This window comes from Lactuca virosa, chromosome 8 (genome assembly GCF_052849685.1).
Source record: "Lactuca virosa cultivar CGN04683 chromosome 8, Lactuca_virosa_CGN04683_v6, whole genome shotgun sequence".
NCBI classification, from domain to species: Eukaryota; Viridiplantae; Streptophyta; class Magnoliopsida; order Asterales; family Asteraceae; genus Lactuca; species Lactuca virosa.
The window spans coordinates 113,152,232-113,168,723 of NC_136433.1; the positions used below are offsets into that span (position 1 = coordinate 113,152,232).

Consider the following 16,492-nt stretch of genomic DNA (forward strand, 5'->3'; position numbering starts at 1 on the left):
GGAAGCTTGTGGGATAAGGATCCTTTGGTATGTTTTGATCTTTTGCATGTTGTACTTCAGTTTGGTGATGATCACTCACGAAGGAGGTTCTGGTTCTGGTTCCGGCTCAGGAGCAGGTACTGAGCTGATTAGCGAGCAAATGCGGGAGTTCATCTCATCGGAGATTACCCGTGGTATTTTGGAGCAGACTCCTGTGATCTTTGGTACAATCAAGGAGGGGATTCTGGAGATTTTGGATGAGCGCTTGGGCACGTTCCGTGCTGAGGTTATGGCTATCATTAGAGCTCGCACTCTTTCTTTCCGTGAGTTCCGTGCTTGTGGAGCTCCCACATTCTCTGGGGAGAAGGACCCCATTGCTAGTAGGAGATGGTTATCAGATATGGCTAACGTGTTCAGGACAAGTTTCTACCCCGAGGAGTCGAAGGTCAGATTTGCTTCCCGCCTATTGAAGGACAGGATACGAGACTAGTGGGAGGAGGTAGAACGTGAGGTGGGTGACGATGTTGTTGATGCGATGAAATGGGATGATTGTTGGCGCGAGAGTTTCAAGATCTCCACCAGACTACTGAGACTGTGGCAGAAATCACTGTCAAGTTCCGGGAGAGCGATTTATTGGTTCCTCAGTATGCAGTGGACGAGGAGATGAAGAAGGTAAGGTATCACGATATGCTGAGGGATGACATCAGGGAGTTTGTGAGTATATCAAGGTGAAAGACTTTGAATGATATGATTTCTAGAGCCCGAGAGCAAGATATTGATTTGGAGCACTTGAGGAAGAGGGGCCCATATCAGGTGCAGACAGTAGAGGGTCCCAGGAAGAGACCCAAGACTTCAGATCAGCGGTTGAGGGTCCAGCAGGGCTGGGTTCAGTGCATCACGTGTGGGAAACTGCACTATGTGGTTTGTCGTTCTAGGGGTATGGGCTGCTACAAGTGTGACAGGTTGGTCATGTTAGCAGGGATTGTCCTCAGGGGGCAAGCCCGTGAAACCAAGTGGGCCACAAAAGGTCGACTGTCCGATGTTGATGGGAGGAGCAATGAGTGCACCTACTCCGATTACTTTGAGGATCACTGATGTTCGAGAGGGTAGGGCAGGAGCCCTAACAGAGAGGAGCCAAGCATTGCAATTTCAGACAGGGGAGGCCAGGACCTCTGGCATGTGTTGTTGCGAGTATGTTATCTTTGGTTATTATCGGTATTTATATTGCTTGGTTAGTATCATCAAGAATTAGTATATTGCTTGGAATTTTGTATCGGTTTGGGTAAGCATTATCTTTGGTTTAATTCTCTGTTAATTGTTTGGTTAGTATCATCAAGAATTAGTATATGCCATTTGCATTCCATGAATCATTAGTGGGTCAGTATGATGGATTTTGAGCATTCTAACACTTCCTAAGTGTACATGCAACCCTAATAACCTTGGATCTATGTTTGTCTAATTATCATGCAAAGTTGAATTCCAAGGTTATATTCCTATCTAGCATACATGGGGAACAAATTTTAACTTGCATGAAAGATAGAATAACTTACCTTGTTGTTGCTTATGATCCTTGAAACCTTGTGAGCCTAGCACCCCAAGTGTGATGCCTCAAATGCTTCACACAACACCAAATGCTTTTGGAATGACTTTAGAGAGAATACACACTTCTAAAATCGGCCTAGCCCTCTTGTTTCTTATGTGTAGCCAATTTTGGTGGAGAATGGGTTTCTTATATGGTGTTGACACATCTAGGGTTACACCATGTAAACCCTAATGTGTCATGACTCTTCATTTCCATGACCCATGGGTTTGTAACTCCCATGGGGCATCCATGGAGCATCCTATGGGTGGAACCCAACTTGATAATCCATGGAGCCTCTTAGCCCACTATATAAGATATGGAAGATTTACATAATCAACCCATATATTTAATTAGTTATCTTTTGATCACTTAATTAATTCTAAATTAATTCTTGATCAAACTAATTCAATAATATTATTAATATATTAGAACTTATAATATATTAATAAACCATAAGTGTTATTTCTCTCATTTTAGTTTATCCAATTGCATGGTGCCATGCAACCCAAATGGACCATGCCGGGTCGGGTCAAGTACATACCAGAAATAGTTATGGACTTAGACACCTTATCCAACAGTCTCCCACTTGGATAAGTCTAATAACTATAACTGCAATACTTTAGGAACCGATCGGCAATCGTAGCTCTTTCAAGGTCTCTCGGAACTGAGAAGATGATGATACGCCATTTAAGATAAGTGATCATATAATCCTCTGTTCTAGATATCAGCCGGACAAATACATGGAACAATGTCTTACTTATTGTCCAGCAGTTTGTTTCCCGATTTCCGATTTGTTTGACAAAGAACTTAATTGAACACATCAACTTAGTTCTGACCGGACCCGGTACATAGGTCAAAACAAAATCATCGAGGGGCCCAGATATCAGCTTCTAATCCAAGAAGGAACAGATAAACTTCGACTCATATGTTTGTTCTACCACTCATTGAATTATACACAAAAGCACGTTTTATAACATCGAGTTACCAATGCGTTAACGTACAATCAATGCATAACCAAATCATAAGTAACAAATCATATCTCTAGGTTTGAAGACTTATATGATATTACCGTCTCACGATCACTCGAGATAAATTCCATGAAGTGATTCCAGTGAGCGTGGGTTGAGTCCAATGCTCAGAACTTATGAGCACTCATGAGTGTTGTAGCCATGTCCAACAACTTAGACCTCTGCAACCAATCATGATAGTCTTGATTCATACCTACTTCCGACATATGACCGACTGTGGAGGTTCGAATAATATGATATACCAAACATAATTATTCTGGAAGTCAAAACATGCAAAAGAAATATAGTAAACGATTGACAAGAGATAGCAACACTTTACTCATAAATAAAACACCTTTTATTCATCATCTAATGTCAATTACACTTTACAAATTTCAAGGTTATCTAACTACTAAATCTAATATCATCCTTCAGCCCTATGCTCCGAGCATGCTGGAGATGCTTAACCCAAGTCAGTCCCTTCGTGAGGGGATCTGCTGGATTCTCATCCGATGATACCCTCTTTGCCACGAGGAGTCCTTCTTCTATTCGATGTCTGATGAAATGGTATTTTCTGTCGATGTGTCTGGATCTCCCGTGATCCCTTGGTTCCTTGGCTAAGGCAACTGCACTTTCACTATCACAGAAAATTTCCATTGGCTCTTTAATAGCTGGTACAACTCCAAGGTCTCCAATGAAGTTCTTCAGCCATATCGCCTCCTTTGCTGCCTCGCTAGCTGCTATATACTCTGATTCGCAAGTTGAATCAGCCACTGTCTCTTGCTTGGAACTCTTCCAAGAAATTGCTCCTCCATTTAAGGTAAAGACCCAGCCTGACTGAGAGCGGAAATTATCCCTATCAGTCTGAAAGCTAGCATCACTATACCCTACAACTCTCAAGTCTTCACTCCCACCGAGGGTAAGGACCCAGTCCTTAGTCCTCCGTAGGTACTTGAGGATATTCTTTACCGCAGTCCAGTGTGCCTTGCCAGGGTTCCCCTGATACCTGCTAACCATGCTCAAAGAAAAGGCTACATCAGGTCGAGTACACGTCATAGCATACATGATCGATCCTACAGCCGAAGCATAAGGTATTCGACTCATTTCTGCTATCTCAGCCTCAGTACTAGGGCTTTGTGTCTTACTCAATCTGGCGTTACTCTGGATGGGTAACTCTCCTTTCTTGGAGTCCTGCATGACGAATCTCTTCAGCACCTTATCCAAGTAGGTACTCTGACTAAGTCCAATTAGTCTTTTACTCCGGTCTCTCAAGATCCTTATCCCTAGAATATAGGCAGCTTCTCCTAGGTCCTTCATAGAGAAACACTTCCCAAGCCAGGACTTAACTTCCTGCAGAGTTGGGATGTCATTTCCTATGAGTAGTATGTCATCCACATACAATACCAAAAAGCTAACTATACTCCCACTAGACTTGACATATACACAAGATTCATCTTCACTCCTAGAAAAGCCAAATTCTTTGACTTTCTCATCAAAGCAAAGTTTCCATCTGCGAGGTGCTTGCTTTAACCCATAAATGGATTTCTCAAGCTTACATACTTTATTAGGGTACTCTGTATTGACAAAACCCTCTGGCTGACTCATGTAAACATCCTCAGCCAACTTTCCATTAAGGAAAGCGGTTTTGACATCCATTTGCCATATTTCATAGTCATGAAATGCAGCTATGGCTAACAGAACCCTAATAGACTTAATCTTGGCCACTGGAGAAAAGGTCTCATCATAATCAACTCCCGGAGTTTGTGAGAAACCCTTTGCAACCAGTCGTGCCTTATAAGTGTGTACATTACCATCCATGTCGGTCTTCTTCTTGAAGATCCATTTGCACCCTATAGTCTTACGACCTGGTACATTCTCAACCAAGTTCCAAACTTGATTGTCATACATGGACTGTATCTCGCTGTCCATTGCCTCTTTCCACTTGGCTGACTCAGGGCCTGCCATGGCTTCCGCGTAACTGTTAGGTTCATCCAGACCTATCAGTGTCTCATCACTGATAAGTGTATCACCTTCCGCAGTAATATGGAATCCATAGTAATGCTCAGGTGCATTCCTAACCCTTGTGGAACGCCTCAGAGGTACAGACTTGTCAATTGGCTCAACATGAGTTTCCTCCTCAAGTTGAGTGCTAGGGTTTGAAGTTCCTTCACCACTTGACTCTTGAATTTCTTCAAGGTCAACTTGCCTCCCACTGTCTCCTTGACTTATGAACTCTCTCTCTCGAAAGAAAGCCCTCCTAGCTACAAAGACCACATTCTCACTAGGTCTGTAGAAGAGGTAACCAAAGGATTTATGTGGGTAGCCGATGAAAATACACCTCTCACTTCGAGGTTCGAGCTTATCATGAGTCTCGCGTCTCACAAAAGCCTCGCAACCCCAAATCTTAATGTGGTATAGTTTGGGTACTTTACCAGTCCACATCTCATGAGGAGTTTTGGCAACTTTCTTTGTGGGAACTAGATTAAGGATATGGGCGGCAGTCTCTAAGGCATACCCCCAAAATGAGATTGGTAGCGAAGCTCGACTCATCATGGAATGAACCATATCCAACAAGGTTCGATTATGCCTCTCAGCTACACCATTCAACTGCGGTGTCCTGGGAGGTGTCAATTGTGAGACAATCCCACATTCCCTAAGATAGTCGAGGAACTCTGAACTAAGATACTCACCACCTCGATCGGATCGAAGCATCTTAATGTTCCTGCCTAATTGATTCTCGACTTCCTGTTTAAACTCTTTAAACCTCTCAAAAGTCTCTGACTTATGCTTGATTAAGTAGACATATCCATATCTACTGTAATCATCAGTAAAAGTCAAATAATAACGATTAGCAATCCTGTGGCATGTTTGAAGGGCCCACACACATCCGTGTGTATAAGATCCAACAAACCTTCACCCCTCTCACAAGAACCTGTGAAGGGTGACTTTGTCATTTTTCCAAGTAAGCATGATTCGCAACTATCATCTGACTTTAGGTCAAATGACTCCAATACTCCATCCTTTTGGAGTTGGCCTATGCGTTTCTTGCTTATATGTCCAAGACGACAATGCCATAATGATGCTTTATCCAAGTTATTATCATTAACAGAATCAATACACAATACATTATTTCCTAAGTTATCAACCACAGATACAGTTTCATACACACCATCACAAGGTAATGCTTTAAAATAAAGAACATTATTAAAGAAAGCATTAATCGAACCAACTTCATTATCAAATGAAAAGGTGAAACCTTGTTTATACAATGCATAAAAGGAAATAATATTTATTGCCATTTCTGGCGAATAACAACATTTATTCAAATCTAAACTAAACCCACTACTTAGCGATAAAGTATAAACTCCAATCTTGGTGACAGGTAAAGCTTTCCTATTCCCCATGATTAAGTTTATTCTTCCATGCTCCACATTCTCACTTCTTCTTAGTCCCTGCAAATCAGAACATATATGAATACCACAACCGGTATCAAGGACCCAAGAGTTAGAATGGGGTGAGTTATTAGATAAGATAGTGTAAATACATGCATGGTTGGGTTTAACTTTCCCATCCTTCACATCTTGCTGGTACTTTGGGCAGTTCCGCTTCCAATGTGACTTTTCATGGCAATAGAAGCATTCAGCCTCTGAAGAAGGAGTGACAAAACATTTCTTGGTTCCACTTGAAGAAGAGCCATCAAGGGTCCTAGCCTTGGTACCCTTCGAAGAGCTCTTCCTCTTCTTCCCTCTACCTTTCCCGATTGCCAAAACCGGGGCGGAGTTTGGAGTAGGAGTGTTAACAACCGACTTACCCTTAAGACCTGTTTCTGCGGTCTTGAGGAGTCCCTGAAGTTTGCTGAGTGTGACCTCTTCCTTATTCATGTGATATGTCATGCAGAATTGATCATAGCACGATGGTAAGGAGTGCAAAATGATATCTATTGCAAGCTCCTCAGGGAAGTTCACATTAAGCTTCAGCAACCGATCCACATACCTTTGCATTTTCTGCATGTGGCTCGTGACGGATTCCCCGTCCTTCATCATGGTTGTTATGATAGAGCATATGATTTCATACCTCTCTTGTCATGCACTTTGATGGTATCTTTCCATCAGATCTTGGTGCATTTCAAAAGGGTAGAAGTCCTCATAGGACTTTTGGAGTTCCGATGTCATGGTGGCCAACATGATGCATGCCACTTTTGTAGCATCCCTTTCATGTGCCCGGAAGTCAGCGATCTCCTGGGGAGTTGCAGTGGTCTCATCAATCTCCTTAAGCTCCTTGTCAATGACATATTCTTTGTCCTCGTAGCGGGTAATCATCCTGATGTTTCTGATCCATTCATTGAAGTTGGATCCATCAAAAGTGACTTTCCCACACAAGTTCATAAGGGTAAAGGAGCCATTAGGATTAGAGCCAGAAGCAGCATTGTTTGAAGACATCTGAAAGAAGAGGACAAGATTAGTTTAGATATTAAGAGAGTCCTTAATAAAACACCCAAATGTAATATTAAGGCTAGGATCCAATCACAATATATTATAACTTAGAAGAGGTATGCCGTAATCCAAGCTATAACATATTTGAAAGGTAGGTGAATGACGATTCACCAATTTCCACCATGAAAAACGAAATATAAATATTAGGTTTTTAATTGGTTCTTTGAAATTCCTAGATTCTTTTGAGATTCAATGAACTTTTCAAAGGCATGTTTCAATCTCGAGTGTGCCCTCCAAGTTTTGTGACTGGGATACCGAGGATCACAAAACGAGGTGTGAAGTAACCATGCAAATCACTTGGTACCCTCAAGGTTTATCACTCAATCGATGTGTTGGTAAACCACACACACTCCACCGATGCTATGGTAAACCTTAAGTCACCCTTTACCTACCTTGTTAAGTCCAAGTTAGTGTGCCGGTTAACCACACACGCTCCACCAACGACTTAAACAAAGTGTAAAGTGTAATTTCATGGATTAGCACCTTATTCACATTTTCCTAAAGTAACTAAGATTGGGAATTTAATAAAAGCATTTAGTTACTTTATAATATTCATCATACTTTTAATAAGAATTTATAAGTCCTTGTCTTACCCGTTCGGCTAACGACCCTCCACCGATCAAGGAAGCGGTGGGTGAGAGTGGACACCCATTAAGTTGCCATTTTATAGGCAACAACCTTATACCCCCCTTATAGACCGGCTTCGTGAATGAGGCGTACTAGCGGTAAGACGACTTGACGTTATACATATATATATTAGTAACTTATAATATTATAAAGTATAAGGGTTGAATTTTAACTTTTAAAATTCTAAGGGTTGGAACTAAAGTTTTAATCAAGACTTTACATGTTCCAAAACTTGAGGGCAAGTTTTGTAAACTTCCAAAACTTTTCATTTCTTATAACTTATGAATTAATTGAGTAATAAAAATGAAGAGTCTTCATTTTTTATAACTCTTGTGTTCTTTTAATGGCTTTAATAAAAGTGAGACTTTTGGTTTTCCATAACTTGAGGACAAGTTATGGACTCCATTAAAACACATTATGATCATGAATTAAACTACCATGAAGGTTACAAACAATTCCTATGATCATCTAATCTTCATAAGTTCAAGAACATGAATATGAACACTTTCAAGAATCAAAAATTACACTTAAAAAAAAACTTGTAATTTTAATAATTGTCATTGTAAATGGATTAGCATAAACATTACACCATCTAAAACAAGCTTTAAAACATCAAAACAGTTTAGGGTAATGTTTCTAGTCCATTTCCAGCAACAAATGTGCAAACTTTCATACGAGCAGAAAACAGAAAAACGATTTTTTTTCAAGCTGTTTGCACAAAAAAAAAACCAACAAACAAACCTAGGCTCTGATACCACTGATGGGTTTTGAGCATTCTAACACTTCCTAAGTGTACATGCAACCCTAATAACCTTGGATCTATGTTTGTATAATTATCATGCAAAGTTGAATTCCAAGGTTATATTCCTATCTAGCATACATGGGGAACAAATTTTAACTTGCATGAAAGATAGAATAACTTACCTTTTTGTTGCTTATGATCCTTGAAACCTTGTGAGCCTAGCACCCCAAGTGTGATGCCTCAAATGCTTCACACAACACCAAATGCTTTTGGAATGACTTTAGAGAGAATACACACTTCTAAAATCGGCCTAGCCCTTTTGTTTCTTATGTGTAGCCAATTTTGGTGGAGAATGAGTTTCTTATATAGTGTTGACACATCTAGGGTTACACCATGTAAACCCTAATGTGTCATGACTCTTCATTTCCATGACCCATGGGTTTGTAACTCCCATGGAGCATCCTATGGGTGGAACCCAACTTGATAATCCATGGAGCCTCTTAGCCCACTATATAAGATATGGAAGATTTACATAATCTACCCATATATTTAATTAGTTATCTTTTGATCACTTAATTAATTCTAAATTAATTCTTGATCAAACTAATTAAATAATATTATTAATATATTAGAACTTATAATATATTAATAAACCATAAGTGTTATTTCTCTCATTTTAGTTTATCCAATTGCATGGTGCCATGCAACCCAAATGGACCATGCCGGGTCGGGTCAAGTACATACCAGAAATAGTTATGGACTTAGATACCTTATCCAACACAGTAATGGGTTGTATCCTGTTGAGAGGGTTTCTGTGTGATAGGTTGTTGTTCCGGTTCTTTGTCGGGATCAGCCCAGGGGCATTGTTTGGAAGGTCTATGGTTAGAATTAGCGGGTTAGTTCTATAGTATAGTCAGGGTTTAGTGGGTTTAGCATTTGATTTGGTGGGACCAGCAGTCATCTGTGGAGGAACTTTTGGGTTCAATCACTACCGTTGCTAGGGAAGGAGCGGTAGCAAGAATATAGTGGTGGCAGTCGCATGAGCTTGGTTGTCCACTAGGAGTGCTAGGGGAATTGATCTATTGCTAGGGTTTTGGTCTTTGTCACCAGCATAAATGAGTTCAGGATTTAGGTGATGTATCATTGAAAGCGTTTGGTGTTGTCAGATTTGTTGAGATTTCGGGGAGTGTTTATATGGATTTCGAGAGTTGTGCGGACATTGGGATAGGCTAGTGATGGAACACTAGTTTTGGTAAGCGCAGTTTTCGGCTATTCGACCATAATGAGGAGTGATGGATTGGGAATCCATCAAACTTTGTGGGCTGAGAGAACTTCCTCGAATCGAAGTGGGGGAGAACAGTTCAGATTTCCGGGAGCGGAATCAGGCGTGAAACTATGATGAGTTTTACATCCTTGTCGGGAAGGAAGGCGACCCAAGTGGCCGTCTGGATTGAGGACTGTGTGAGTTGGGAGTTCACCAAACTTCCAACAGTTGGTTAACGTCTTCTTGGTGATGGGTATCAGGCTTATAGATGGACCCAGGTTGGGTTCCAAGCACGACCTGAGCCCTGGTTTGGGCGCATAGTCTGGTGCGTGTTCAACTCAGGATGAGTACGGATGGATTGATGGATGAGCGGTAAGACCATGGGCAGTGGCCATGGCAGATAAATAGGAGTGTTATAAGACTACGGGGTGGCTCGTAACATTCACTAGGTTGGCAAATAGATAGGAGTGTTGTAGGATGCGGTGTGGCCCGTAGCATTCACTAGGTTGGCAAATATATAAGAGTGTTGTAAGACTGCGAGGTGGCCCATAATATTCACCGGTCCTTGTGCAGCGGTGAGGGTGTGGAAAGTCTATGATTGGATTTCTTCAAATGGATTAAACCAGAGTAGGTCAGTTTGTAAGACTGTGGGAAGGCCACAACATTCATGGAATTAGGAAGTGGTAGGTCGTTTGAGGCCGGCTGTGATATAAGACTACAGTTGGTCATGTAGCATTCACTTTTAGCATTGGATTTGTTGGCGCCAGGTTTGTCGGGCTGTTATGATTGGTTGAATCAGAAATATTGTTGGACTCATAGTGGCGAGATAACTAGGGTAATTGTTGTCAGATGAAGCTTTTGTTCGAAAGTCGCGTGGTGCGACTGTGTGTCTATTCGACTCAGCAACCGGGGGAATCCGGTGAATCGGTTAGTGGGCAGGTAAATTGGGACCAGGGAGGTCTCGACTGCTTTTTGGAAAGCAGCTAAGGAGCATCGAGATAAGTCTAGGCGGTATTAGTGATTTGGTACTCATGTGTGGAGTCGCTTGTTATTCGTAGAATATGCTAAGCCACTTGCAGCTTGGATTAGATAATCTTATAGTAAGTGATTAGACCCTGTTACGCAGCTCTCGTTTGATTTTAACCATTGCAGGGATGAGTCTTCTACTCGAAAGGATTATCTGAGCCTTCCATCAAGTAAAAGTATTCTGCAACAATGAATGGTCAATGATTTTGTTCCCATTAGAAGCATCAAGATAATCAAGGGTTGGAAGTGTTTTGTTTCGTCTAGAATTCAATGAGGATTAGACGGGTAATGGTTCCGTGTGGGCGGTCTGTCAGGGAGTCATACTAATTCGATATTTCAGGTTTTGGAGGGTAGAAGTGGTTTTCTGTATGGGATTAAGGATTTGTTATTCATCGGGTTGGAGAGTTCTGCTAAGGTTGGGTTTAGTTGCCTTTGGGAAGGCTATTGTACGCTTGGGGTTGTGATTATGTTATTCAAGCTTTCTGGTGTGCCTGGGATGGTAAGGAACGATTTCAAGGATGAAATCTAATTTAAGTGGGGGAGAGTTGTAATGCTTGGAAATGGAGATGTTCCTAGTTGCCCTCCGGAATTGGAAGAATTGCAATTTGACCCTTGTAAGTAGTACGCAAGGCGTACAACAGGGTATGCTTAGCGTACTAGCTGAAAAGCTAGTACGCGGGGTGTACCTCATGTGTACGCTCAACATACTAATGGTGGATGGCCGCGGGTAAGAGGCCTCGTATGCTGTGCGTACGAGGAGTACGCATGGAGTACGAGGAGGAAAGGAAAACCCTAAATTTAAGGGTTGTACCCTATATAAGCCATAAGTTATCATATTTTTGCCTTGTTTAACCAGCCTCCTCACCCGTGAAAACCCTAATTCGCCCCTTAGCCTATGTTTGGTGATTTTGAGCTCTTGTAAAGCTCTTGTGGAGGGTTTTGTGCACCTAGAGGAGGAAGAAGAAACTTGAAGACTCATTATTTCGAGGAGGGCTTTGAGATCCAGCTTTATCATCTTCTTTTGGTGGCTCGTAACGTATAAAGTTCAAACCTTGCCATTTCATTTCATAGATCTACTCTTTGGTATGTTTTTGGTCATTTTAGGTCTCCTTGGCTAGTGATTGGGTGTTAAGGCTGTTTTTGGAGCTTAGCTTTACAGATCTGGACACATTAAGGGTTCCTTATGCATAAAGGTGCAAACTTTATGGTGGTTTTGGTCTCATGCAAGTATTAAGTCATTTGTTAAGCTCCTTTGAGCTCTAGAGCCCCCATTAAGCCATGAATGCACATAAAGTTGGCAACTTTATGTGATTAACCACCTTAAGGAAGTCAAATCTGAGTTTGGATCGAAGTCTTATTGGATTAAGAGCTGAAATGGAAAAGTTGGCTAAGCTCGTGAGTACGCGGGGCGTACAAGCATGTACACTGCGCGTACAATCCCTCTAAGCAGTATGCAACGCGTACAGGCAGAGTACGCCCCGCGTACTCAGCAGGTTGGATTTCTTTTGTGCTTCTGTTTTGGGTTAGGATGAGCTTGGTTGTCTTGGGCCATTTTGGGCCATCAGAATTCATTGGTTGGGATGTTGAGATTTTGTTGGATTTTCTTGGGAGATGACCCATGAAAGGGATTGGGCCCAATTTGGAAAGTTGGGCCACAATTGGGCTTTGGATGATTATTTTAGATTTTGGGCTTCTGATCATCTGGGTTGGGCCTTGGCCTTGGGCCAAGTTAGAGGAAGGGTAAAAAGGTCGTTTACCCTAATTTGGAATCTTAATATGATTCAGGACCTAATTATTAATTAAATGTTATTCTGGTGTTTGATAGCGCGAGAATTTTGGCTGATCTGCAGCAGGGATTTTTCCGTGGGTTTCAGCTGTCTGAGGTGAGTCTCCTCACTGTACTATGGGTCGAAGACACAAATGTTGGCCCATTGGCTTATGTAATATGGAAAGACCAGAGGGTGGCCCTTTGGCATTTGTATGAAAGATCCGAAGTGGCTCCTGGCAAATCTGTATGCAAGATCATGGTTCGGACCCTGGCAGTTAAGTAGACAGTTAGATGTAGATTGTATGCTAGATGTCTTTTTGATGCTTGCATGGAAGACCATGAGGTGGCTCCTAGTACTTCTATATAAGACCCATGGTTTTGGCCCTTGGCCTGGCAAAGAAAGACCATGATACGGCTCTTGGCATAATGGCAAGACTATGGTTGGCACATAGCACCTCCTATTGCATGTTTTATATGTATGGCTCGTATGTTATGTACGGTATGTGGTATTTTTAGGAACTCACTAAGTTTTGTGTTATAAGTTGTTGTCTATGGTTTCAGGTACTTCCGCTTCGAAAGGGAAGGGCCCGGCTTGATCGCAGCGCATACACCCATGTTTTTCCGCAACTGTATGATTTTGGGATTGTACTCTGATCACTGTTTTATTATAAAATACATCTAAGTGTTCAAGTAAATGATAAATGGGTGTTTTGATTGTATTAAAAATGAAAATTTTACCTTGATATTTTGGGATGTTACATGAAGGGTTCAATCCTTAGGACACCCTGATTTTCGAGTGTTTGACATGTATATTATACTAATGTGAAAATTCAATCTTCAAGATATTTCATTTATGCATTAGTTTGATTTTGTGTTCGCTTTTAGTTAATTAAGCATTGCATTAAAATGGGGAAGGAATGTTGGTGATTTTAGTGTTATCAACATATTTTGGAGTAATTATTATTACTATTGAGATAGGGTGAGTTATATTTTTACTAATTGAATTGGAGGTGTTGGGTGCACACTCGGAGTGATAAATGTAAACTCGGGAATACGGGGGGTCTGGGGGCAACACCCCTCGGTGCAGGGTTCTATGGGGATGCAACCCCTTGGTTGGGTCCAAGGGGCAGAGCCCCTGACACCCCGAAACCTAAACGGATTTTTTATCGGGTGAGACTCCGACCATGCACTTTCCCGCCAAAAGCTTACTAGATGACATCATGAAGATGCAGACGTTAGTTATTTCCATTAACTAACAATTTTTGGCGCCAATTTTGCATGCAACCGAAAATAACCATATTTCCCTCTAGTATAAGAATGTTTTCTGGTTCCAGAAAACGGGTTAGCACTTACATACATGAAAATCATACATTGATTTGTTCTATCTCTCAAGAACACAAAAACAAAAAGGTATTCTATGTTTCACAATCTAAATTAGGCTTGTAATTCATATTGGTTCATCCTTGGATTATCCCACTTCTGAATTCTTATACCACAGACAAAATGGACGAATTACAGATTTCGAAAAATATTTAATAAACACGAACGTTGAATCTATCAAAGTTTCTATTTATTGTTATTATATTCCTTTATTTTCTAACACACAATATGATAATATCATCGGTAATTACTAATATTATCCTATTTAAATCACGTCAAACAAGTTGACTCGTCAAATTGAAAAATATAAAATTATTTAAATACAAACAAAAATCAAAATTCCCTTTTAGATAATTAACCATTAGCTTAATTATGGGGACAACACCCGGTTGAATAAGGCCCATTTTTGTAGTGTCCACCATTTATATAGTTTTATTTTGGAGAATGTTAAATTTTGTAAATTGTGTAAAACTATAACAATTTTTGTCTTTTTCTCCGAATAGACACGTGGTGTTGATCCGAAACAATTTTTATTTCATATATTTTGTTTCGTATAAATAATTAACTATTTTTACTTAACACAATCTAATCTTCTCTAATAAATGAAAGTTTTTTTTGACACTTGTCACACTCTCATTAAATTTCCCAAATGTCATTTTGTGGTTATTTTGAATTAATTTTTTTTACACATGTCATTTTATGAGTTTTTCAATTTTATAAATTTCACATAATATTTTAATGTAATAATTGCAATAAATATAATAATAAATGGATATCAATTTCATTAATTAACTTACCTTTTAATTTCAAAATTCTTAAAATTAAAGTTTATTAGTTTCTTTTATTTACTTAAATTATTTGTTTAAATTTAAAAGAAAAAAAACATATTATAATAATTCATTATTTTTCTTATTTTCTTATAAATTCAAAGTTCTAAAATATTTTGACATTTATATGTAACTTTTTTTAAATTAACCCATGTAATACATGGTCTCACAACTAGTAAATTATATACAAAAAGATATATATGTTGATAGCATTTTATCCGTAAGTGTTTCGATTTTAATTAATCTTTTCCTTACACACATTTAACCCATAAAATTAAAAACAATTTAAATATTAAAATTAAAAAATAATTTAAATATATTCATGCGTAATGAAATCAATCAAACGGCTATCATAAAAACAACGAGATTTTGTTCACATTTGAATCAATACATGTTAGTAGAGTAATTAACAACAAAATTACTCATCTACCCCTCTTCCATGAAATATTACATAAAAATTTGCCTGCCTTCTAAACAAAATATATTTTCCAACTAAAAAACAAATAATAATAATTAATCAAGAAAACTCCATAATTTTCAAGAAATCTTGAACCCCAAAATGGTCACCGTGACCTCATCAAGAAGATGCTTAGTTCTTGACCAAGACACCCATCTGGATTAATCAGATGAAAAGATTCAGAATCTGGTCCACCCATAATGCATTCATAGCTAGCCCTCATGTATATCAGCTCACCGCCATTATCGCCGCCGGATTCAAATCCAAAAGATGGAATAACGCCAGCACCCACAGTCGTGGATTGAATCGATTTGAGCATGAGACGGATTGGTTCGGTGGCTTTTTTCCGGACGGCAAACCCTACTTTCCGACCATTACAGAACATGGTCCAGACGGGGACAGACCGGAGTGGACATGATCCAAGTTCAGATTCAGGTGAGTTGTGGCATTCGAGGGCTAATCGGACGAGCCCAAACCGCATTTCTTGAACGAGGGACTGGGTTGGGATGGAAAGCTCGAGGAGGAGCGAAGGTCTTGTTTTCAGACGGTCGTGTTGGACTGCGAACCAGACGTGGCCGCGGCGGTGGCCGAAGATGGTGCCGATGACCATGGTTTTGGAGGATCGTGGTGGTGCCATTGGGTTGTGGGAAGAGTGTACGACGGGGGAGGAGGAGTCTGAGTCGTGATCTTCTTGGTCATCGGAAACTGGAGTTTCTTCTGTTTCTGTTGATGGGTTGATGTCGTCGCGGAGGGAGGTGCTGAGGCGTTTCTTGGTGGTGGTCGTGCTTCTGATGTCGGAAATGCTCGCACTAGACGTAAAACAGGGGAAGAGTACTCGACGGAGGGAGCCGATTTTGGTCATGGTGACGGTGAAAGAGAGAATGAGAATGAAGGAATGATTTGTCTTTTTGTTGAAGTTTGGAGATGGATGCCCCCAAATAATATATATATATATATATATATATATATATATATATATATATATATATATATATATATATATATATAGCTAGGTTAAAATGTTTCTAGCAACTATTGTGTGCCTAAATGCACCAATGAGAATTCAAGAAATAATAAATAATTAAATAAATCATTAAAGGGTATTTTTGACTTTTTGTGCTTTTAATTAAAGGAAATAATTTAATTGGAATCCTATAATTAAGGAAATAATAAAATATCACGTATTTGATCCCTTAAATCATGGTTCCTTCATCTTCATAACCCTAATTCTATATATCAGAGTATTCATTAAACAAGATCACCCTACAAAACCAACATCCCTAACCCTAAACCCCCCCCCCCCCCTTCCGTCGGCTGAACCACCCAAACCTACCCTCTTC

The 16,492-nt window shown here is 40.0% G+C and overlaps 1 protein-coding gene across 1 annotated transcript; it reads right to left on the bottom strand.

The window, feature by feature from the left end:
• Window positions 1-15,129: 15,129 nt before the first annotated feature.
• LOC145134014 (MIZU-KUSSEI-like protein (Protein of unknown function, DUF617)) lies at window positions 15,130-16,050 on the bottom strand. The gene has a single exon (XM_079068947.1). It carries the CDS (start codon window positions 16,012-16,014, stop codon window positions 15,259-15,261), a length of 756 nt encoding a protein of 251 aa, XP_078925073.1. The 5' UTR covers window positions 16,015-16,050; the 3' UTR covers window positions 15,130-15,258.
• Window positions 16,051-16,492: the final 442 nt, after the last annotated feature.